This window comes from Euleptes europaea, chromosome 8 (genome assembly GCF_029931775.1).
Source record: "Euleptes europaea isolate rEulEur1 chromosome 8, rEulEur1.hap1, whole genome shotgun sequence".
NCBI classification, from domain to species: domain Eukaryota; kingdom Metazoa; phylum Chordata; class Lepidosauria; order Squamata; family Sphaerodactylidae; genus Euleptes; species Euleptes europaea.
Genome location: NC_079319.1, coordinates 57,888,626 through 57,912,821, shown reverse-complemented (window position 1 = coordinate 57,912,821; position 24,196 = coordinate 57,888,626). Strand labels below are relative to the sequence as shown.

At 44.6% G+C, this 24,196-nt stretch overlaps 1 protein-coding gene across 1 annotated transcript in view; it reads left to right on the top strand.

Moving 5' to 3' along the window:
* The first annotated feature begins 5,711 nt into the window (after positions 1 to 5,711).
* The window catches only part of PIEZO2 (piezo type mechanosensitive ion channel component 2), a 309,479-nt gene continuing 290,994 nt past the window's right edge, over positions 5,712 to 24,196 (top strand). Inside the window, exon 1 of the mRNA XM_056854258.1 lies at positions 5,712 to 5,817. Within this exon, the coding sequence (XP_056710236.1) occupies positions 5,754 to 5,817 (64 nt within the window). The 5' untranslated portion in view covers positions 5,712 to 5,753. The remainder of the gene's footprint in view (positions 5,818 to 24,196) is intronic.

Here is a 24,196-nt window from a genome sequence, read left to right as displayed (position 1 = left end):
GATGAGGATTTGAACCTGGGTCCTACTTGAGAAGAAGGATACCCTGGAGGACACCACTGCCCCAGACTCTGCCAAGGACCCCCTGGAATTGAAAAGTGTCAGTATATATTATGTATTACTTGCCACTGTGGGAATTATTGATGGTGAAAAAAATAATGAATCCATAGTATAATCTGTGTTCTTGGACTATGTTTATTGTGTAATTAAAGGATAATTCAAGCATCACACCCCAGATAGACAACTAGCATTTGCAAGCTGCTTGCTTATTGGTTTGACCCAGCTTCACAGACTGGAATTATTATCTTCAAGCACCTGGGCCAAAGTACATGGGCACACACTAACATCGTGTTGTTCATGGGTGGTAGTGTCATGTAGAATTGTTTTTTGCAGGTCCTCATGTGTGCAAGAAAGGATATTGGAGAGTATTTGACTGGATAGAAATTTTTAAAAGCCCCATCATATATAGGCCAGTAACCATCTTGTTTATTGGGCCATCATTTTTTGTAAGGTGGTTCTTGTCTTCTGCCGTTCCTCCCTCCTTCCCTGCTCCATACTTGTATGATTTCCCCCCCTCTTTTATGTATTGGGGGTTAGGGAGAGATGAAAATTACTTAACTGATTAATCAAAACAGTACCTTGTTCATGTTTCAACAACAAAATTCAATAAAATATTTTTCACATTGAAAAAATGTTGGCATTCATTGTTCTGTCTTAACGATGCTACTTTTGTGTCATCTTCTGATGCCTTGCTTTCAGTTCTCCCACCTTTGAAAATTAGACAGGTGGTAACCTGGGACAGGGCCTTCTTGGTTGTGCCACCAAAACTCTGCAACTCTCTCCCCAGGGAGACTCGTCTGTCTCCTTCTGTTGCCGTCTTCTGACAGTGGGTGAAGACTCCTTGGTTTCATCGGGCATTCCCTCAGTGATCCCTCCTTCCTGCCTTATGTTTTATTTGTTTTTATATGTGTTTTCAGGTGTTTTCGTTTGGTTTTAATCGTTTTTAAAAGGGGTGTATTATTTATGTTTTTAATGCTAGCCACCTTGGTGGCCCTGATGAAAGCAGAAAGGTGGAGTATAACTTTTGTAAATAAATAAAATAAATATGTAGTCAACATATATGTGATGGTGTATAGGCAAGATTGTCATGCATAACTGCCTACACTGAAACTATATTCTAACGTTGTAATCTGTGGGCTGCCCAATGGATGCTAAGAACTGATAGGATTCTGGTTCAAATTGCCACTTAGAATCATAGAGTTGGAAGAGCCACAGGGGTCATCTAGTCCAACCCCCTGCACAACACAGGAAACTGTTAGCCGAAATGCGCCTCAATTGGGGAATTAGCGCGCATACGGTAACTTTAATATTTATGTAGCGGGATGCAACCAATATATACCACAGCAAGGATCTGTGACCTTAGAATAATGACAGAGGCAAGGGATTCCAAATTAAGAGAGTTTATCTTTGTCAAGCGTTCAGTGTAGCAATACACACATACATTCAAAGAGTCTAGGAATAAAAGGGAGGAAGAGAGAGACGGTTGCCAATGTGGCAGGTCCAGATGACAGGTTATATGGTACCTGTCCTGAAGCGGAGGTGTCCTGAGTTCTGTAAGCTAAGGGGAATAAAAAGGGGGCGGGGGAGGGGTCCCCTGCGTGTTCAAGCATGACTGCCCACTGACAGAGTTCAGTCAGTATGAAAGGGAAAAACCTAAGGTAACATTATGGACTGTGGGGACCCCAGATATACTGTTTTATGGGGGCGGGGTGATTGGATTACCCCTTCGTGGTTCCCGTGTGACAAAAGGTGACAAAAGATCCTAACGATTGGCTGCCGGGGTGGGGCGAGGGCAATTTCGGAAATCTATTCTAATTCCAGTGATTTGTACCATTCCGGGGAAAACCGGGAGTTTCTTGAAGATTAGCTTAACAATCTAATACAAAGGCTCGACATCGCTGTGTCCGGGGCTCGTCACTTCACATTGCCGGAGGAATGACTCATCGCTGATATCAGGATATCTTCTGATGGGCCATCAATCATGCTGATGAGGCTGGGGATGGGGGGTGCTGGTGAGGGCTACGTGCTTGTCAACTCTCTGCGAAATGGCTTCTGCTGGAACGGAGACATACAGGAACATGGAGTCCCTCTGGTTCGCTGGATGGTTGACCTGGCCTCGGTTTCTCAGCTGCTGGTTTCGCGGGATGCACAGGAGTTCTCGTGTCAGCTTCACTGGCGGGCGCGGGAGCCTTTTCAGTAGTGTCTGGGGCTAGGCGCGCGGCTGGAGAAGCGTGTGCACTTATACTGGGGTTGCCATGACCAGTCCGGGAGTTTGGCAACCCGTTAGGCAACAAAACTCACGACTACCTCCTCCCCCACACCCCCAGTGACCAGAAGATGGCCGAGATGCCTTCCCTCTCAACATCTGCCTATGGTCACAGAATCAGCATTGCTGACACTTATTGATCATTAAGAAGAGATTTATATGGGATCTCTGTGTGACAAAGGGCTGTTGGGGAAAAGAAACAATGGACATTTGGCCTCGGCAGCCATTGAACCACTCAGTTTATTCCTCTGCCTATCTGAGAGGGTAGAATAGAGGTGAAAATGTTCCAACGTATTTCATTGCCATTCAGGAAGTAGGCATACAGATGTATTCCCATGCAACCAATAGATTTATTTTACTTTCTCTTGTCTGAAAATTTGCTGCATCTCCCTGATCCCTCAACTTAACAAAAATAGGATTGTTGTTTCCGAAAGGTCCTGCTGCTTACTGTGCAATCCTAAACTAAGTTACAATTTTGTAAATCTGCTGAAGTAAGTGGGTTGATGATGTAACTCCATTTAGAACTGCACTGCAAGCAAATTAGTCATAGAATCATAGAATTGTAAGGGACCACCAGGGTCCCCCCTACCCTCCCAGACAGTGACCCATACTCCATGCCCAGAAGATGGCCAAGATGCCCTCTCTCTCATGATCTGCCTAAGGTCATAGAATCAGCATTGCTGACAGATGGCGATCTAGCCTCTGCTTAAAAACCTCCAGGGAAGGAGAGCTTACCACCTCCCGAGGAAGCCTGTTCCACTGAGGAACTGCTCTAACAGTTAGAAAACTCTTCCTGGCCACCTCATATTGGGATAAAGTGGCAAAAACGGATTTTAAAAGTATAGTTAACAAATTATAGTATAATATGATTTTAAATATGATATAAGAATAGATTTTTCCCCCCTGATATGTCATAACACTCCATCGGAAGTCCAATGGTGGAGGGCACTGTGGTGGGGGGATGGGATTTGGATTCAGGGCACGATATGGCTTATAGAGTGATTTGAATATTGTATTAGCGGATAAATAGTGCGCTGAACATGTAACTTTTGTTTTTCTTTTTATGTATATGTATTTTGTATTATTATTTTTCTTTTTTTTGTGTTTATTATGAAAATAAAAAAAATTTTAAAAAAAGAAAAGAAAGAAAACTCTTCCTAATGTCTAGACGGAAACCCCTTGGATTTAATTTCAACCTGTTGGTTCTGGTCCGACCTTCTGGGGCAACAGAAAACAATTTGGCACCATCCTCTATATGACAGTCTGTGTCCCGCGACAGAGCCTCAGGCAGGGGTCGCGGGCTTGGAGGGGGGTACATGGCCCCCCTGCGGGGAGGAAGACGGCGGGCCCAGGGGCGCCGGAGAGACGCTCGGCGGCGCCAGGGTTGAGAGGAGTCTCGGGGGAGGCGCCACAGGCTTACCGGGTCCCTCTCCCGTCCCCTCGGGAAGGCAGCCCGGCGGAGAAGCCGGCGGTAAGAGGCAGGCGGGGCGGGGCGACAGCAGAGGAGGCTGCGACTGGGCTGAAGGGAAAGCTCAGAACGCTGGCGGACTCCAGAGGGGAAGAGAGCCCAGAAACCCCAACGGAGCAATCTGAGGCCGAGGAAGCCCCTCTCCTGCGAGGGGTGACGGAAGGGAAGGCCGGGGGGGCCAAGGGGGGGAGCCCCGGACCTCCCACAGTCTTCGTACCATGATGATCAACACATATACTTGAACACAGCCCCTACTGCTTTTAAATTGGTCATACTTATAAGTGGCAGCCAGATAGTATGCTCCTTACCACTTTTGCAGCACAATCCTAAACAAAGTTATACCCTTCTATCAGTGCATTCCTAAGGAGAGATACTGAGTCTAAGCCCATTCATTTCAATGGGCCTAGACTGCAGTAACTCTCCTTAGGAATGCACTGTAAATCTGTAGAAGTAAATCGGTTTAGGAGAGTGTTTGGGGGGGGGCATTACAAATTAGACAGTTGCCATTGATGTGAGCATTTTACTCAGTGCACTCTAGCATCAGCAGAAAATGTGTTTACCACAACTGTTCTGGAGGCCATTTATGCATGGGAGGTTTGGCCTTGGATTTGCCACTCTCTAGATCACTGGTTCCCAACCAGGGGTCTGTGGACCCCCAGGGGTCCGCGAGAACTAAATTAAGGTCCGCGAAACAAAGTTATAAACCCATAATAAATTAATATTTTCAATTAAAAGTTCTCTATTATAAAAATATATTCAAATATTATTCTAAGTTTAATGTTTAACTAACAGTTATGATTAAAGTTTATTTTCAAATTCTCTGAATTTTTGTTTTGAACCTTGGGGTCCCTGCACCGAACAAAAAAGTCCTAGTGGTCCCTGGTCAAAAAAAGGTTGGAGTCTAGATGCACATTTCCCCCAACCAAATTCACAAAAGCCAAAAACGAACCCCCATGCAGAGTTTTGAGAATTCGGATGGGGAAAAAGGTGCACCTACAGAGCGGCCAAACCTTCCATGCGCAAATGGCCTTAGTCTACCTGTTCAGCACCAAACCAAACCGAAAACAAGTGGGAAATGGTTTCCGGGCGGCACCTGGCGTGTCGCGAGGGCCGTGGGCGCATCTCCGGGGAGCTTCGTGGCGGCGTGGGGCTGCCCGAAGGCTGCTGGAAGAAGGCGAAGCGCTGCCGAGGAGGCGTGGCGCCTCCCCTCGCCCGCCTGTCACTCCGGGGGCGAAGACGGTCCCGGGCGCTCTCCCAGGCGGCCGTCGATTGGCGCGAAGGAGCTCCGGCCGCCCGCCGGGCCAGGCCTGGCCTGCCCACCGGGGGCGGCGCCGCGCAAAGTTTCATTGAAGTGGAGCAATGTAGGCAGAGGACGGGGCTGCTGCTGCTGCTGCTGCTGCTGCTGGCTGGGAGCTCCGCGGCCGGCCGACGCTCCTCTTGCTGGCGGCCAAGCGCTCCGGATGCTGTCCCGCCACCATGCGCCCCGCGTAAGCGCCGGGCATCGCTGGGCGGCGTCGCTCGCCTTGGACCACGTTGCCCGGGGCCGGAGTTGTGGCTGTGGTTGTTATGTCTGGCCACCTCGCGCGTGAACTCTTAGGCTACCGAGCCAGCGCGGGCTAGGCAGCGGCGGGGGGCGGGCGGGGGGCAAACGGGGGCTGGCCGAGGCGGCCTTTCCATGCCAGGGCGCAGAGGGTCTCCCGCGAGCAGCCTCCCACTCGCCGGCGGGGCGCCTTGAGCGGAGGGCGCCGCGGCGCTCGGCTCTGCCTGGGGTCCGGGGGTCCGGGCCGCCCCGGGGATGCGGCGGGGCTTCTGACGAGCGACCGGCTGCGGAGACGATGCCGGCTTGGCCCGGCCCGCGGCCAGGGGGGACCTAAAAAGTCATGACTGGGCGCCTGGCGTCGTAGCCGCGGCGCTGCTCGCCTTTGTTCCCCTCACGACTGGACTTGCGCCGACCTTCTAGCGATGGCAACAGAAGTGGTGTGTGGATTGATCTTCAGACTACTACTTCCCATCTGTCTAGTCACTGGTATGTGAAGTTTGCCTTGGTGGGAAAGGAAGGGCTGGTGGAAGGGTGGCGGGGGGGGGGGAGCGCGGCGACAGCTCATTTAAGACCCACCTTCGGTATGAAGGTGGTCTGAGTGATCATAAAGTCGTCCTTAAGGCACCTTTTGTCCTCCAGTAATTCATTCTTCTTTTACATTATTTTTTCCAGATGTGTACAGTTTTTCCCCAGTTGTGTGTTGCATTTACTTAGGGCACTTTCTCACATACTGAATAATGCACTTTCAGGGGACTCTCAATGCACTTCAGCAATCGTTTGCAAGGGGATTTTGCTGTTTCACACAGTAAAATCCAGCTACAAAGTGCATTGAAAGTGGATTGAAAGTGCATTATTAGGCATGTGCGAAAGCGACTCTCCCAACTTTCTGTGTTCACCCATCTGACTGAACATAGACATTAGGGCCAATTTACTTGGAACTGAAGATAAATTAATACACTTTCGAAACCCATTCAGTTGATTAAACAGTTGGCGCTGCGATAGTTGAGCAAAGGATTCGATCTGTATACAAGTTAACATGATGAGTTGAATATTCTCCAGGCTCTAAACAACACCTGCTGAAACATTTGGTAAAGCAACTTGGGGGAAAATACCTGAATGCACTGTAGGGGAAATATTCCTCATTGAGTCCAATATAATATACTTTAAATTAATAGCTAAGATTGAACCTGACAAAAATTGACATTACACATCATGCATATTTTTACTTTTAAGGCGAACAAACTCGGCTTTTCTGTGTTCTTTTTAAAGTGTAAGGTAGTTGCACTGAAGACGCAGGAAAAGATAGCTCTTGCAGTTTTACTGCTGGTTGTATGATTGAAGTGGGGTTACTTCTAGACTGTCCAACTGTCGTTGTTGGCAGTTACTATTAATCTGTGTTCACCTTATTAGAAGTTGACTCAGTTAAAACATTTCGGTCTTTTGAGAAATCAAAACTGAAAAGGTAGAGAATACAACATGAATACAACAACTGTCGGTGAATTGGCGTACAGATGTGAAGAAGTGTTTATTTTGTCAATGGATTCAGGCTAAACTTTAGTAAAATAGAAATACCATCAGGTTTATTATGGCCTTGGTATGGTGGAGAAAAAGCGTTAGGAATGGGGCCCATTCCTGTATTGAAATATACCGTACTGAAATATTCTGCCGTGTTATCACATATGCATCTGCAGATATTTGTTACAGATGAAGCTGCAGTCAGTTACTTTATCCTTATTTTCTTATAATGTGGGTGAAGCCAATTGTACACTTGCCTGTAACTTAAAGGTTGTGTGGGCACATTCCATGAATCTAGAGCTCTGTAATTATAAATCCAGTTTAGATAATTTGAAGTGTCCAGGCAGCATAGCTCACATAATGAAGAGGTGGTGCAGAATGCCTAATTGGTTGAGAAATCTGCATAAGTTTCCTGAGCAATTTCGTGCAACTTTTTAAACCATCTTCTCAGAGTTAAGGAAATGAATTTCCCCTGGGAGAGAGTGACACACATACACACCCTCTTCCTCCTCCATCCCCAACCAGATGCCTCTCCTTGTCTTTGTAATCTACTTTAGGCAGACATACAAGAAGCTGAGAAAGACCATTAAAAAAAGCTGCACCAAACTTGACAATATGAAATTCTGTCTTGCTCACTGATAAGCGTTCCTAGTGGGTGAAAAATAAAAATACGGTAAATAAACATTTCTGAAAAGGCCGCATGGTACCTTCCAAGCACCCCAGCATCTTCCTGTGAGTTCTCGTAATCACAGACTAGAGGGTAAACTGCCTGTAGGTAGCTGCAGTCATTTACCGCTCAAAGCGTGTCTAGAACTTTGTCAACTCTCCCCCCCCCCCCCGCCCCGCAGCTCTTCAACATTTGATCTCTTTGCAGGTCTCTCAATAGGACAGGGCTTGGAGGGTGGAAACTTGCTCAGGTCCTGAGCTGCTATTCACTCGATTCCCTTCTCTTTCACCTTATTGCCCACTCCACAATCCATCTGTTTCCCTTGTAAAGTATCATCTGCAGACAGCATTGGGTGAAAAAGAACCCAAATGTCCTCTTGTTATTATGTTTCTTCCACTGATGCGTCTGGTATGCTTAGTGTCAGTTTTGTAGTCTCCAAACTGTACTTTAGCAGGAGTAGAGTCTTTGCCTGTTGGTCAGGTATTATAAAAGTAATCCTCTGTGCCAGGCCACTAAAGTGTAAATGAGACAAACTGTGTTTTAAGAGACCTAATTGCTGCATGGGGCAAATACTTTATGAGTCACAGTGTATTCAGGACCGGCTTGGTTAAATGAACCCCTGAGGTGAACCTCCTTCCGCAGCAAATATTTTCCCCTGTGCCTACAGCAGGAAATACAACCTCTCTTTCCTCACACCAGTGTTTGCAAATCCTGATAATCCAGATCTCATTAACAGTGCTATCCTAGACAGAGTCACTCCCGTCTAAACCTATTGGAGTCAATAGGCTTAGAAGGGTGTAACACTACTTCCTAATCATTGTTTTGTCCATCCCAAATATTAGGGGTTTTCAGCAGCTCAAGCAGCTGGATGAGACCGTCAAAACTATTTCATTTTTCAGTGTGCTTATTATCCCCTTGTACTTCCAGGTTTACTAAAATCTCATATATAAGCATTGGAGGCTGCCCAGAACTGCCTGCTATTAAGCCTAATTGTAATTGCTGTTTTTTTTAATTTGTTATATGAGAAATGCTCTGAAGGAACTGTTCTTCTTCAGAAGATGGTTCACCTTAGATGCCTTAAAGTATTTTTATTACCCACATGAACACAATCCTCCATTTGATATTTTCCCCCTTTCGATTTCTGACTGAGCAACATTTGTTCGTTTAGGCCGTTTCCGATGGTTTTAGGGAAGCAATCTCTTTGATTTCATTTTTGTAATGTCCAAAAGACAGAACTCCTGTTTTGCAATATATTGCCTCTGGTGAAGTGCCGACAAATCAGAATTGTACTTATATACACAAGTGACCATCTGGGAAACACATTCTTCTGGTAGGCCATCTTTCCTAATGTCCATATTCACGTATAAGCCCTTGACATAATTTTTTTAGTGTGGTCTCCTAGCTGTTATTTCACTGTTTCAGTTCTGGGGTTGGGTGGGTAAGCCATGTTAGTTTGTTACTGCACAAAATGAACAAGAGTACTGTGGTACCTTAAAGACTTAAAGCCAAGTTTTTATTCTAGCATAAACATTTGTGGTCTAGTGTCATTCAGTCATGCCACAAAGAAACCCTGCCAAATTAGGAATTTGAAGAGATCCACCATCTGATATATTTCTACAGAATGGGCTAGTAAATTCTTGAAGTATGACTGTCTGGTCAGAATAGCATTTGCTGTAAGCACTCCCTTGTTGCGTGGATCTGGAGAGATAAGCTTGGAACTGCTGTTGCATAGACGATTGGAAATACTTTCATATCATTGGAATGATGAAAATTTGGAACAAGTTTAGATAGATTCACTAGTCATATACTGGCAAAGCTAGCTGGGCTTCATAAACAAAAGCCTAGTCTGTGAGTCAATTATCAAGATCCTCGTTGACTGTAGTTTACACTTCCTTAATGTGTACAGCATTGATATTGCAATTTTGGCACTTGCCTTAATGAGGCAAGGATAGGCCTCATTCCTGCATATCTAGTGATAATGAGAGGCAGCTTGGCTGCTCTGTGGAATAGCGTGTGCATCCCAGTGACTCCCAACTGCACATTTTGTTTACGCAAGGAGCCTGTCGGTGGTTTGTAATTTCTGGTAGCAAGCCCCAAGTTGATGGCAGTCTGATCGACAACCCAGTTAAACCTAGAGTATTTTGATCATACCCAGATAGTCCCACTGATACACCAGAAAACTATGGATGTGCTGTGTGAACAAACAACAACCGGCTCCAAATGATGCTGACAATGGGTTTCTAAAATGAACAAACTACCAGTGTACTCAAAGACCCCAGGGATGGGAAGGTGCTGCACATTTAAAATATCACTTCTTTTCCTGTGGGAAATCAGTTCTGGAGGAGAGCTACAAGAGGCATGAACGTCAATAGGACATTAAGGAGGACTTGTCAACCCTGGCTTCTAGTTGTTGAGGATGTGCTATGATAGACACCACTAGGTTGCCTTTCTAGTTTCTACTGTTTGTTAAATAAAATGCAGATTCTAGCTAGCTTGCTTGCTTGACATGATGGGAGAGTGCTTGCATCTGTCAGGGGCCAATGCGTGAATCTTGTCTGGCGGTCTTTTGCAGGGGAAGCATAACTCAGTAGTAGAACATAGGCTTTGAGTGTAGAAAGTTCCAGGCCCAGTGTCTGGCAAATTTTGAAGGTTTTTCCTCAAGTGAAACTATTTGATAAACTTTGACGGAAGCAAAATTAAAAAAATATATATCTTAGGGATTCCACACATCCATTAGTGGCACTAGGGTAGATAAAAACAACAACCATTTACAAAGAGATAATAAATTGGGCTTTCTGCTTAAAAAAAGAACAAAGAAAACACATACTTTCTTAAAACTGAGCTTGTGATCCTGAAAATTTCTTTTTTTTTGTAAGGAAATAATTGTCGGGACATCTTTGACAGTCATTGTCATAGTACACAAAGTATTGTTTTTTACACAGGGCTAGGGACCGGGAAGTCACCACATGTGTTATCTGTAGGTGAGTGAGCTTTTACTCCTAATTTGCCCAGTAACCACTACCAGCCCTTGCCTCTGGCTTTTATTTATTATTCATTCTTATATCCTGCCCTCCCTGACAAAGCCAGGCTCAGGGCAGTTTACAACAAAATCATACAGTACATAGAATAAGTTGCATAAAATCACATTGAAACCATTCCTACAATAAATAAAATCCAGCCCCATAAACGTCATCAATGGATAAAATCAGTAATAACTATATAAGTATATAAGATGGCATTGTTTTGTTGTATATCTGCTTTTGTAGGGCCTGCGAGCAGTCAGTATCCCCCCATAATTATCAAAAAAAAATAGAGATGGAAAAGAAGGGAGGGGTAGGGGGCCAACACTGACGGAATACCGAAGCTGTCCTCAACCATAGGCCTGGTGGAATAGCTCTGTCTTGCAGGCCATGTGGAGTTCCGTAAGGTCCCTCAGGGCTAGGGTTGCCAACTTCCAGGTACTAGCTGGAGATCTGGTATTTCAACCGATCACCAGCCAATAGAGGTCAGTTCCCCTGGAGAAAATGGCCGCTCTGGCAATTGGGCTCTATGGCATTGAAGTCCCTCCCCTCCCCAAACCCTGCCTTCCTCAGTCTCCGCCCCAAAAACCTCCCGCCGGTGGCGAAGAGGGACCTGGCAACCCTACACAGGGCCCCTGGTCTCATTAGAGAGACTATTCCACCAGACAAGAACATCCAGGAAGAGGGGACCACCAGCAGATTGTTATTTGAGGAACGTAATGTTCTCTGGGGGGGCATACCAGGAGAAGAAAGACCAGGGGAGTTATGTCACAAAGGAGAAAGGGTAGACTGCAGTAGAAAGGAACACGGGGAATCAGAAGCACCTTGTAGTGTTGGTTCCAATCAGCAGCCATCTACAAAAATATGTCATGGCTGCAGGTTGTAAGAGAGGCTCCCTTTGGTGTCATGAGCATTAAGTTATTTTAAAAAGAAACAATGTATATAATTGTAAAAAATTGGGACATTGCTGCGTATTTAGCAGTGCAGCCCTATACGGAGTTACTCTAGTCTGAGCCCATAAAAATCGAGTACACTCAAGGGTTAGATAAAGTCTGTTTAGTTTTAAATGAATATGGGTCTATGGAAGGGTTACCAACCTCCAGGTGGTAGCTGGAGTTCTCCTGCTATTACAACTGATCTCCAGCCAGAGATCAGTTCCCTTGGAGAAAATGGCCGCTTTGGTAATTGGACTCTATGGTATTGAAGGGCCTCCCCTCCTTTGAATATTCCACAACCTCCATGTCTGTTAATTTAAATGTGTTCTGCATGCATATTGAACAGCTACATGTGTGTTTTATCCTTAAGTGTAAAGATTAATTTAAAGGAGTCCAGCTTGTTGCTGTTATCCCAGCACTAGTAAGAAGGATTTATGAAATTGCCTGTAAGAATAAATAAATTCAGAGAAGGACGAAGACGAGTTGGTTTTTATACCCCACTTTTCTCTACCTTGAGGAGTCTCAAAGCAGCTTTCAATCGCCTGCCCTTCCCCCACCCAGAACAGGCACCTTGTGAGGTAGGTGGGTCTGAGAGAGTTCTGAGAGAACTGTGACTATCCCAAGAACACCCAGCAGGCTTCAGCAGGAATCAAACCCAGTTCTCCAGATTATAGTCTGCCGCTCTTAAGCACTACACCTCTTGATATATAATACAATAAACTGGCAGCAGCATTTTGGCCGCCAACACCCTGATCAGCTGCAAAACAGCAAGAGGAGGATGGACTTGAACTCAACACCTCATGTACTTGGAAGAAGACCTCTAACTGCATATCCAGTTGGGCATACAGGAACAAGACAAAGCATAGGACATTCAACATGGGCATCAGTGACAGACATGTGTGGTGGGGCAGGGAGGACTGCATAGAAAGATTGTAAATACACAAGCATAGCATACCCAGGGTCCCTGGCTCAAGCCCCGTACAAAGAGAATTCCTAGACAGACCTGGAAGAAATTCCAGGGCAGCTGAGGTTTTGCTCCAAACATTATCAGTTAGGATGGGATACTCATGTTGAATGGCTTCCCCAAATGCCATTCATTTTAGGTGGCAAAGCCCCATGCATCATCCCCCCTTCTGTGGGACAAGGTGGTTCGTTGCTGCCACCTGTTCCTACTTATTCTAGTAAACCCCTCTCTCCCCCCCCCCAACTCATGCAGTTTGGAAGGCTTATAAAAGGCTGTCTGATCTGAGCAAGCATGCAACCTGAGGTCCCTGGCCATGACCCTTGCTGGAGCATACTTGTGCAAACAGATAGCCCTCCTAGCTCCTCCTTGTATGTGATTCCTGTGCTGAAGACAGCTGAGGCTGGTGACAGGCAGGGTTGTCTGAACCAATCCCTATCTGTCCAACTCCAAAGGTAGAGCTGTAACACAGTCCAAACATTTCATAGAATCATAGAATAGAATCATAGAGTTGGAAGGGACCACCAGGGTCATATAGTACAACCCCCTGCACAATGCAGGAAATCCACAACTACTTTCCCCCCCCACATCCAGTGCCCAGAAGATGGCCAAGATGCCCTCCCTCTCATGAACTGCCTAAGGTCATAGAATCAGCATTGCTGACAGATGGCCATCTAGCTTCTGCTTAAAAACCTCCAGGGAAGGAGAGCTTACCACCTCCCGAGGAAGCCTGTTCCCCTGAGGAACCGTTCTAACTGTTCCACTGAGGAACCACTCTAAAGAAAATTCTTCCTAGATGGAAACCCTTCTGATTTAATTTTAACCCATTGGTTCTGGTCCGACCTTCTGGGGCAACAGAAAACAACTATGCACCATCCTCCATATGACATTTGTTGAACAGTGTCAGCAGACAGGCAGTGTATTTGGGTTGCCAGCTTTAGCAGCATTGACATACTGCAGGACCACAGTTAGAACCTTGTCCCACTTTCTGTGTACCCATGAGAGGGAAAGCTGTGCTTTCAAACAACTGTCTGTAAAGCAGCTTGCAGTGGTGCAGGAAGCTAGCTACTAAAAGAGTTGGCAACCTGAGGGTACGGCAATGTGGTAAACACAGGTCACTGCAGCTGTAGGTTGTGCGTATGCCTAGCAGATGGTTGGCACTGTGCTGTGAATGGAATCCATCTTGGAGGCTTGACTGAAAGAGCTCAAGGGAACACATGGGCAGGGAATTGTGGAATTCCCTGCCCCAAGGTGTGGTGATGGCTGCCAACTTGGAAGGCTTTAAGAGGGGAGTGGACATGTTCATGGAGGAAAGGGCTACTAGTTAAAATGGATACTAGTCATGATGCAGACCTATTCTCTCCAGGACCAGAGGAGCATGTCTATTATATTAGGTGCTGTGGAACACAGGCAGGATGGTGCTGCTGCAGTCGTCTTGTTTGTGGGCTTCCTAGAGGCCCCTGGTTGGCCACTGTGTGAACAGACTGCTGGACTTGATAGGCCTTGGTCTGATCCAGCAGGGCCTTTCTAATGTCCTTTCTTACATTCTTATGACAGTGTCCCACCATTGCAGCAGGAAGCAGCAAGTGCTTTCCCAACTTAGTGCTGCTGCCAGTTCCTTCTGTCCCCTCCCCCTTGGGTGTTCCCATGTGGTGAGATGCACGTTGTTGAGACGTAGCGTTGCCACTGACCTGATACTAACCCATCCCTTGAGTTGCGCTGGAAACTGTGTTTGCACTGTCTGCTGGACATCTCGGGTCCTGCACAGCCAGCAATGGCCATGTTTAGTATGGAGCGGCTGTTCATCACCCAGGCTTGCAGTTGTGCTTCCTGTGTCGTACACGTGCAGGGAAATACACTGGCCCTGCACCACCCTGACAGTACGGTGCTATGTTGCTGACATGTTCGCTTTGTTCTGTGCTGTATGAACTTACCGCTAGCAGCTGTTGAAAGGGGGGAAAGGGGTTTTGGGGGCAGTGCTTACAATATTAGTGAGTGGAGTGGAGGAACTGTTGTATCAGTCGCAACTTGCGGCAGGGGTGCCTCTCTCTTACATGCTTCTGTGGGATGCATTATTCTAACACCTGTAATCTCCTGGCTTTTATGTATTGTACTGTTGTCGCTGCATTGTTTTTAGTTGTAATCCATGTTGAGTCTACACATGAAAGGCAGTTGATAAAAGGAAGTAACTACATAAATGATTTGTGCCCTGTGGTGGAGTACCTATAAGGGGTGTGAGCAGTGTTAGACATATGCTACAATGGCGTTTGTTCTATTCCTTGCCTGTTTGTGCAGAGCGCCCTTTCGGGGGGGTGGGATACTGAAGGCCCCCTGGGTATATTGGAAATGTGCCCACCATAAGGCCAGAGACACATAGCCCCATGCCTTGTGCCCTGGCAACATTGTTAAGAGTTGTCTTGGCTTAGGTTATGTAGCACTTTGAAAAACTGTGGTTGGCTGCATCGTGGCTTGGGGATGAACGAGAGGTTGAGAAGGGAAAATTGACCTTTTTTAAAAAAAACTATGGCCAATTATGCAATTTTGATGGTCAATTTTGATGCTTGCTCAAAGCTCTTTTTTAAAATGCGACTTTAAAAATGCCTATTCACGATCCCAACAGAAAAGGATAAATTCCACACATGTCCCTCTCGCCTGCTCCTTTGTTCCTGTTTGCATAGCCATTAGCGTGTGCATATCTAGCCCGCTGCTGTTATTTTGCATGGTTCCTTTCGGGGGGATTTTTCATGGCAAACACCAAAGTTCGCATTAAATGGGCTCTTTAGTAATGCGAAGCAGGTATGAGCTGGCTTTGCAGTCACTTCCAAAATGATGTTTCAGCGTGAAAAATTCAAAAAAATGCGGGGCAATTCAGCCTGGAACATGCTGCTAATTACCATGCAAAAATGGCCACATTTGTGGGACTTTTGAAAGGTAATTTGCTACTGGTGTAATGTACTAGGGAAAGGATGCAGGCTGCAGAGGTGGGCAGCCCAATCCTCACGGGGTGGGGGCAGTTCTTCAGCGGTCGGGAGCAGTGCAGCTGCGCCCCCTCCTCCGAGGCTTCCCAGCCGCCACTGAGTGAAAAACACACCTTAAAAAAATTAAAAGGGGGGGGGGAAATCCCCCCATGTCGACAAAGGTGCTCTCTGCGGCTGCTCAAGGGGGTGTTCCCAGGGCGAAAGGACTGTGGAAGCTGCTTAAAGGCAGCTCCACCCCTGGGAATGCCCTGGGAACACCCCCCCCCACCGTGATAAGGTGGCACATACACTGGTGCAGGGTCACGCTGGCTCCAGAGGAGTTTCACCCCCCCTTTAGGACTGGACTCTTGTGTGTTAAGTGCCTTCAAGTTGCTTCTGACTCATAGCGACCCTATGAATGAAAGTCCTCTAAAATGTCCTATCTTTGACAGCCTTGCTCAGGTCTTGCAAATTGAGGGCTGTGGCTTCCTGTATTGAGTCCATCCATCTCTTGTTCTGTCTTCCTCTTTTCCTGCTGCCCTCAACTTTTCCTAGCATGACTCTTTTCCAGTGACTCTTGTCATCTCATGATGTGACCAAAATACGATAGCCTCAGTTTAGTCATTTTAGCTTCTAGGGTCAGTTCAGGCTTGATTTGATCTATAACCCACTGATTTTTTTTTTTTTTGGCAGTCCACGGTATCCGTAACACTCTCCTCCAACACCACATTTCACTAGACTCTTAGGATACCAAATAAACTCCATTCTGCCCTCCATACACCGCTGACTTTGATTTATATGCCAGTTCAAGAATTACACTGGCTGGAGGGTTTGTGGCATCTGTGCAGTTTGGGCACAAATTGATTGGTTTTAATAACACCATGTAGGCCTGTTTCGAAATGTAATGTTTATCTTTGTAATGTTTCAAATCCTGAGAAGCTCATTTGTACTGATGACTCTGCCTGGAAAGTTAACACATGTTAAATTGATGTAAATCACAGTAATTATTATTTGTTGTTCTGCTCTGTTACTTTACACAAAATTAATTAAATTATCTGGATGGATAGGGGAATGCGAAAATAAACTTATCTGGCTCAGCTTGCTTTTTCAGTGCTGCATCTGTAGTGCACGAGGCGCTTTGGGAACGGTTAATGAGAGAACCAGTTGGTTGAGCAAGAAAGAAACCTTGCAGGTGAATTGAAAGTAAAGTGACAAACGTATTTTTCGATGCCTTTTGACTTCTGGCTCAGTTAACAGCTGTGTCTTGGAAAATCTACTCAATGTCATTCTGTAACAATCCAGTTGTATCTGCTTAATAGAATAGTCCACGTGGTAGGATCAGAATTGGCAGATGTAGCTTAAGGTGCTTGCAGATTTGGAGAGACAAAGATGGATATCCCAGAAATGAAACGCTTGCTTCTCCACAACCCAACTTTTATCCTCTGTAAATTATCTGACCAGACTAGAGTGAAGTCAGTTTCTTTTCCACTGATTGCCTTGTAGCTCTCTACCTTTTTTAGCATTTGGTGCTGGTACTGATGTGGTCATAGGTGAAGTCACGCTTATTCCACAGCTGTGCAGATCTGAGCATTCAGGAGTGTATGAGTGGCTTGGTGTGGCAAAGTGCGGCTGCAACAAATGCCCTCTCCCTCTACTCTCACAGCTGCTATTTAGGTATTACAGTTTTTGTATACTGGAGGCCGATTACGTACAGTACAGTATTTCAAAAAAATACTGATCCTTACATCATTCTGCTCATGTAAGTCTGGAGATGTAATGTTTGTGCCAAAAAACATTATGCAACGTTTTGAGAGGGTATTACACATTTTTTGCCTCAGCAGCCATAAAATGTATTAATCTGTTGTGACAGCAAAAGCCAGAACTACATATATACAGTATATTTATTTAGAATATTGCTATGCTACCTCCGCAGAGTCTTGCTCGAGGCGGCTTCCGATTCAAACCTCCAGTATAAAAACGAAGGCATTAAAAAGCACAGAGATACCAAAAAGAGAGAGATAAGAGTAGAATAGGTTTAGTGTAGAACATAATGGTTCAAGAATGTAAACAACTATCCAAATACAAAAGGGGATAAAGACATAATACTATGAATGGGGGGGGGGAACGTGACAATGTATTCAGTCAATGGCACCTCTAATGACAAGTCACACATTAAATATAACACAGCCAGTGACACAGCAATAAAAATAGATGTATGAATGCTGACCAGAGGAGGCAGCAAATATCAGCCGGCTTTTCTGTGAGGCACCTGATTGGAGTGACCCGGGAAGTGTTTCTGGTTTGCCCTCTGTGTTGAGGGTTCCTCCTGGGAGAGCTATGACAACTTCCTCTGCGGCCCCTACTGCTCCTGGTCCTCAGCTGTGCTGGTCCTTGAAATCTTTGATGTGGGTGGGGGTTGACTTCACCTGCAGTAGGGCTGTACCACTTCCTGGCCACCTCCCACCTATATGAGATGCCTCTAAGAGATCTGCATAGCAGAGGAGCAGTGGGGTGGTGGTGAAGGTTTGTTGCACTGAGGATTCTTCTTGGGAGAGCTGTAGAAGTCTTGGTATTTGGTTCTGCAACTCCTACTGAGGCCTTGTTCCTCATCCAGCAGATCTTTTATAGTCCTCTTAAATGGGGTGAGAGGTGGCCAGGAAGTGGGAGCAGTACCTCATGTCATACTCTCTGTTGGACTGTGAAGTAGGAGGTAATCTTCATGCCACTGAAACAATAGCAAAGTTTGATTTGTAGTAGAGTGGTTTGTATCCTGAGTTTTGATGCTGTGGTGTTCAATATAATATGAATGTGTGAAACTGCCACGATATAGCAAAAGCTGGGTTACATCCATCTAGCTTTTAAAATTTAATCTAATCAACTTCCTCTCCTTAATGCAGCTCCTGTCCCACATGGCTTTTATATACACAGTCTCATGATCCTCAGGATAGCCTATTTTGGTGGTCAAAGGAAACCCCTTCTCTTTTTTTACCAGCAGAAAAGCTGGTTGAATTCAACCCGCTGTGTCTTCCCATGCCATCCAATGCCATCCAATTACCTAACAATGGCAACGTGGGAAGTGAAAAACCTATTGTGTTTGTATTCTGGCTAAGTGCCAGAAATGCTATCATTTTAAGTGAAAAGCAATCTCTCATCATGCTTTGGTTAAAACTGAATAAGCAGATACAATGGTATGATTGGTTCTTCATTTTGTTTGGGCTTTTCCCTCTGCTTTTCTTACTTTTGGTAGATGTCAGTCACTGGAATAGTCAGTTGCTTATGAAGGAGCAGGAGTAGATAGCCATAAAGGTAGAAATAAAAATGCTAAACGAAAAAGCCCATTAATTGTGCAGAAACCTTTGAATTACCTACAGATAACAAATGCTAAGGTTTTTTGTATATATTCTCTTATGACAGAGAAGGAGGTTAGTTAGTATGTCTGATGTTAATTGCATCCAGCTTTTTGAGGAAGCGCTCCTGTTTTTAATACAAACCAGTTTCCCTATACTAAGCACATCAGCCTTTGATGTTGTTCTGCACCGGTTCCTATGAAGGATATGCATGCAGTTGATTTCTGGTTCTGCATCATCATGCATTAAGAATGGATTTAAGTGAGACAGGCTTATGCAGAGCTTTTAGTGCTCTCTTGCAGGTACAAGCAGCTATTGTTATACTTGTATTAAGGTGGCCACAAACTTGGCAGTTGACACAGGTTCAAGATTTGCAACTGCAATTACTTTTTTAAGCCATTTATGCGGGGCTGTTTCCCTACGGTCATACCCGCTGACTGCTTTGGGGACTCCTTTTGATTATGCATGCCTTTCCTGGACTATCAGAGGCTGCCTCACACTCCCTGCGCATTTTGCCCACGTTTTCCGGATTCCGGCTAAAACAGCATCTGGAAAACACGAGCAAAATATGTGGAAACGCGCAGGGAGACCAAGGCAGCCTCTGACAGTTGGGAAAGGCACACATAATCAAATTGAACTCCCGAAGCAGTCGGTGGGGGTGACCGCAAGGGAAACAGCCCTGCATAAATGGCCTTACATAAATCACTGGCCAGATCTGAAGAGCTTCACTTGTTTATCAGAGTAATATTGGCAACAGGCAGTTGTGAGATTGCTTGTACATTCTCAAGGTACAACCCCAAGACATGTAGAAAGTGAAGCAATCCTACCCTGCCTGTACCAGCTGCATCAGGTGTTCCCACTGATTCTGGTCAGGCCTTGGATAAAGGGGCTCTAAGTTATCCCCTCTTGGAGGGAAACTTCTAGATAAAATTGAACTGTGTGTGTTAAGTGCCATCAAGTCGCATCCGACTCATGGCGACCCTATGAATCAAAGTCCTCCAAAATGTCCTATCTTTGACAGCCTTGCTCAGATCTTGCAAATTGAGGGCTGTGGCTTCCTTTATTGACTCAATCCATTGAACTACAGATCATCTATATAAGATGATTAGTCACCATCTATATAAGTATTTTTTTAAAGCAGTGGTTTATTTTGCAGTTTTCAAAGGTTAATTTTGCAGCAACACCAGATCATTGAATGTCGATTAGGTTTATTTATCCAGTCTCATTGAAGCAGATACTTTTCAAGTCAGTAGGAGATGAGCCATCTATAATTCAACAGTCTAATCATGGAAGATATTTTTGCCCTACTGAGATAAGTCAAGGAAATAAAACAACTGGAAAAGGCTGCATCATGATCTGTAGATCATGGCAAACACAGTTTTGCAGGATTGGAAGTTGAGAGGAGAGAACAGCGTTTTTGGGGATGAGTAGCCAACGTGGTGCAGTGGTTAAGAGCAGTGATTTGGAGCGGTGGACTCTGATCTGGAGAACCGGGTTTGATTTCCACTCCTCCACATGAGCGGCGGGAGGCTAATATGGTAAACTGGATTTGTTTCCCCACTTCTCCACATGAAGCTAGCTGATAACCTTGGGCTAGTCACAGCTCTTAGAGCTCTCTCAGCCCCACCTAACTCACAGGGAGGGGAAAGTGATTGTAAGCCAGTTTGAGTCTCCCTTAGGTGATAGAGAAAGCTGGCATATAAAACCAACTCTTCTTCTTCTTCTTCGAGTGACCATGAAAGAGGAAGAACCATGGGAAGGAGTGTTAGGTGTAGGTATTACACAGGATGTGTGACTGCTGCAAAGAAAAGCAGAGGTTTGGATTAAGAGTGTGCTTGAGAGAGAGGTGAGATCAAAGGAGAAGCAACTGCATATCTCATGGCTTTTAGTCACAAGTATGTGGTTTTAAGGTTCATGATGTATTGATGAGAAGCAGAAACCAATTATGAGGCATTGTGAGCCTATATTGTTTTACCTTGTCTTCCGTTAGCCTTCTGCTTTGTGCAGTGTTGCAGATCAATTTTATATATGCATGTAAGAGCATCTGCTGACATGCGCAGATTTGACATCCCCTTTTATGCCTTGCATCTCCTTCTCATCGACATTTACAACTCAGGTTTCTTACATTTCCCAAGCTGATATGTAGTTCAATGTACCTTTTGTCTCGATGATAGTATATGAATAATTCATGACTTAAACCCATCCCGCCTGCTTTCTCGGAGACCACATGTGAGATTCAGACTGAAGTCTATGGATTAAAGTGCAGAAGCAATCCATCTCTCGAGAGCAATATACTTTTAACCATAGCATGAAACTTTAGTATTGTTTGTAAATTGCTTGTGTAGCACATAGGCAGCATGCGCTGCCAGCAAGGCACACACTATCTTGCTTATAAATTTTTATGTACAGTAGGGTTGCCAGCTCTGGGTTGGGAATTTCCTGGGGATTTGGGCACATTTATCTGATTTTCTCCCTATTGACTGTAGCCTTCTGAGCCATGTGGCATATTGACCAGGAAGCTCTCCTGACCTCCAGCATTGTCTTTTAGGGGCCACAGGGGGGTACTGAGGGATGGCAGGAAAGGATCATCCTCTGTGACTAGAAAGGGCATGGATGGCTCCAACCGGTATATTTGTCAGTTACTTAAATTGTCATGGTTTTAAAATTGTGATCGACCCTGATTTTTCTGAAAGAAATAGAAACTCTATAGCCTCCATTCTTAATTAATTACTTACCCCGTGAATGTTGTTTCTTTCCATTTTCCTTTTTGGTATTCTTAAATATGAAGAAGGAAAGCCCCCCTCTCCCCACTTCCTGCTCTCTTTGCTATTACCCTACTTCTAGGGATGTTGCTGATTTTTCATAGCATAAAATGAATTAAAGAAAGGGAGGGAAGGAAGGAAGGAAGGCTGGAGCAGCCAAAGTTGCAGCTCCACCAAGAGGTGCAACATAAACATAAGCTTTACACACATACATTAAATATCTAATACAAAATTTAAAATGGTTCTTCCTGTATCGCAGGTAATTACTTCTAGAAGTAGAACACTAGTTCAGGGCTTCCGTCCCGTGTTTTATCCTCACAACAATCCTGTGAGATAAATCAGTCAATGATATATTCCAAGAATTCCACAAACCTATTGATTATACGGCTGGTTCACAACCCATTAAAAAAAGGAATCCATAGGTTTGTCTTCCAAGTTTTGCTCTTCAATTAAATTTCTGAATTTGCTACCAGTCTTCCTATTCAAGCGGATAAAATGGACAGTTGCCAGAACTGTTTCACACCATTTTCATACTTGAAATATTTTCCAACAAGATGCTCTTGATGGATGATGCAATGGCTGTTACCGCACTAGGTATTCCCAGCGATGTATTAAGAGTTTGGAAATGTTATAAAAAATACTGTTCACACTTTCTATGTATTCCCACTGATGTATTAAGAGTTTGAAACTGTTATAAAAAATATTGTCCGCACTTTGTTTGGCCCCTTTAGCTGTGAAGACTTCTTCCAACCATTTTTTAGCAGTAGTATCCAAAAACACTTTTAAAGCGATGTTTTTTATAACATTTCCAAACTCTTGATACATCGCTGGGAATACCTAGTGCGGTAACAGCCAATGAAAGGAGAAAAAAACCCTGAGACATTTTCAATAATGTGATAAGGCCTACATTTCTTCCGTCCATTGTAGGTGCTGCATCTGTTGCAGCATTTCAGAGTTTATCCAGAGATACATTGCCATCTGTCAATGTTTTGGCAAGACATTCTTACATCATCACTATTAGTTGCTACTCTTTGTGCTACATAGTCCCAACATTTTTTCTGTTGAAACTATATCTGCTGAAACTGACAAAGAATGCAAATTCAAGGTCGTCTGTGGGCTCATCAAGAGCTAGGCTGAATGCTAGAGATTTCTTTGGATCATTTTATATTTTAGCTGTAAAATCTGCACTGTTGTGTGGTGAGACATTGGAATTTGAAATTGAAATCACTGCTTTTCCAACAGAATATCATTGCTTAGCTTGAGCATAGTTCTGTGTCATAACAAAATTGCCTTTAGTTGTGTCAGTATCTCTACTGAATGCTGAAAGTAGCATGTTGACTGTTTAGGTATGATTTTCATGTGGCTAGCTTGTTTCTCCTTAATTCTAGTCCTGGAGGCCCTTCAGATTAAAAACTTTGTGATTGGTTTCATAGTGGCTTTTCATGCTGCTTGCTTTGTACAACCGAGTGATGCATTGCTGATAAGTGCAGGGGTTTGCCTCCTTCAATAGTGAATACCAAACCACCTCCTTCTGTGCTGAAATTCAGTTTTCTTCTCACGGCAAGCAGCCGTTGCTAGACTGTTTGTAATGTCTGAGGCAGATTGTTTGCATTTTAAAAGTGACTTTTACAGGTATAAATTCTACTACCATTAAGAAAAATATGCATTGGCAGTGTTTATATTTTTTAAAAATGATCAACTATACAATACAGTGTATGTTTGCTTAGTATGGTTGCCAGATCCCTCTTCGCAACCGGCGGGAGATTTTGGGGGTGGAGCCTGAAGAGGGAAGGGTTTGGGGAGGGGAGGGACTTCAATGCCATAGAGTTCAGTTGCCAAAGCGGCCATTTTCTCCAGGTCATCTGATCTCTATCGGCTGGAGATCAGTTGAATTAGCAGGAGATCTCCTGCTACTACCTGGCAGTTGGCAACCCTATTGTTTCGAAATAATTATCATTGGGTTTGAGTTTATTCTGAAGTAAGTGTTAATGACTTTGTACTCTGTTTCAAAGTGCGTTATTTCTGTCTTTATATTAAAACACTCTCAATCTTTGAACTAATTCACACTTTATAGTAATAACTAATTTACAGAGTTCTCTCAGTCTTGGCCTTCTCTCATTCTGCTCAGGCCCCAACTGAGGAGAAACGGAAAGTGAGTCAGAATACTAGTATACCAATGAGCCGCCATATTAGAAAGACAACCTTCTCGGTGCTCTATACTTGCCCCTGCCATTCCCGCATGCTGGGGCACCTAATAGTCTCACAAAACTCATCCAATATTCCCCCCTCCACACACATATTCTGTGTACCTAATCATTGTAAACATTTTCTCAGCAGTCTCTTTTATTAAGTTACACCATTTATGTTCACATTTTACAAATTGCAAGCGTGTGCCTGTGTGGATCTGCGGTTTGTTGTGCAAATGTCGGGGAGATGATGGGCGGCAAGCTGCAGGGATGTGAGATGTGTTATTTGTGTGGTGTTGGATGTTGCTTTTCCTTGATGGGTGCCATTTCATTTGTCTTTTCAAACCGTCTAGGGGGTGGATTCTATTCAGCGGTGTGGGAAACACTTTTTTTTTTTGCTGATGCAATAGTATACCAGCATACTGGTAAGCCAAAAATAAAAATAAATAAAATAAAAAGAACAAAAAATAGCAACCGGATATTAACACAGCATTTGGGTTAACCTCCGTTCAGCC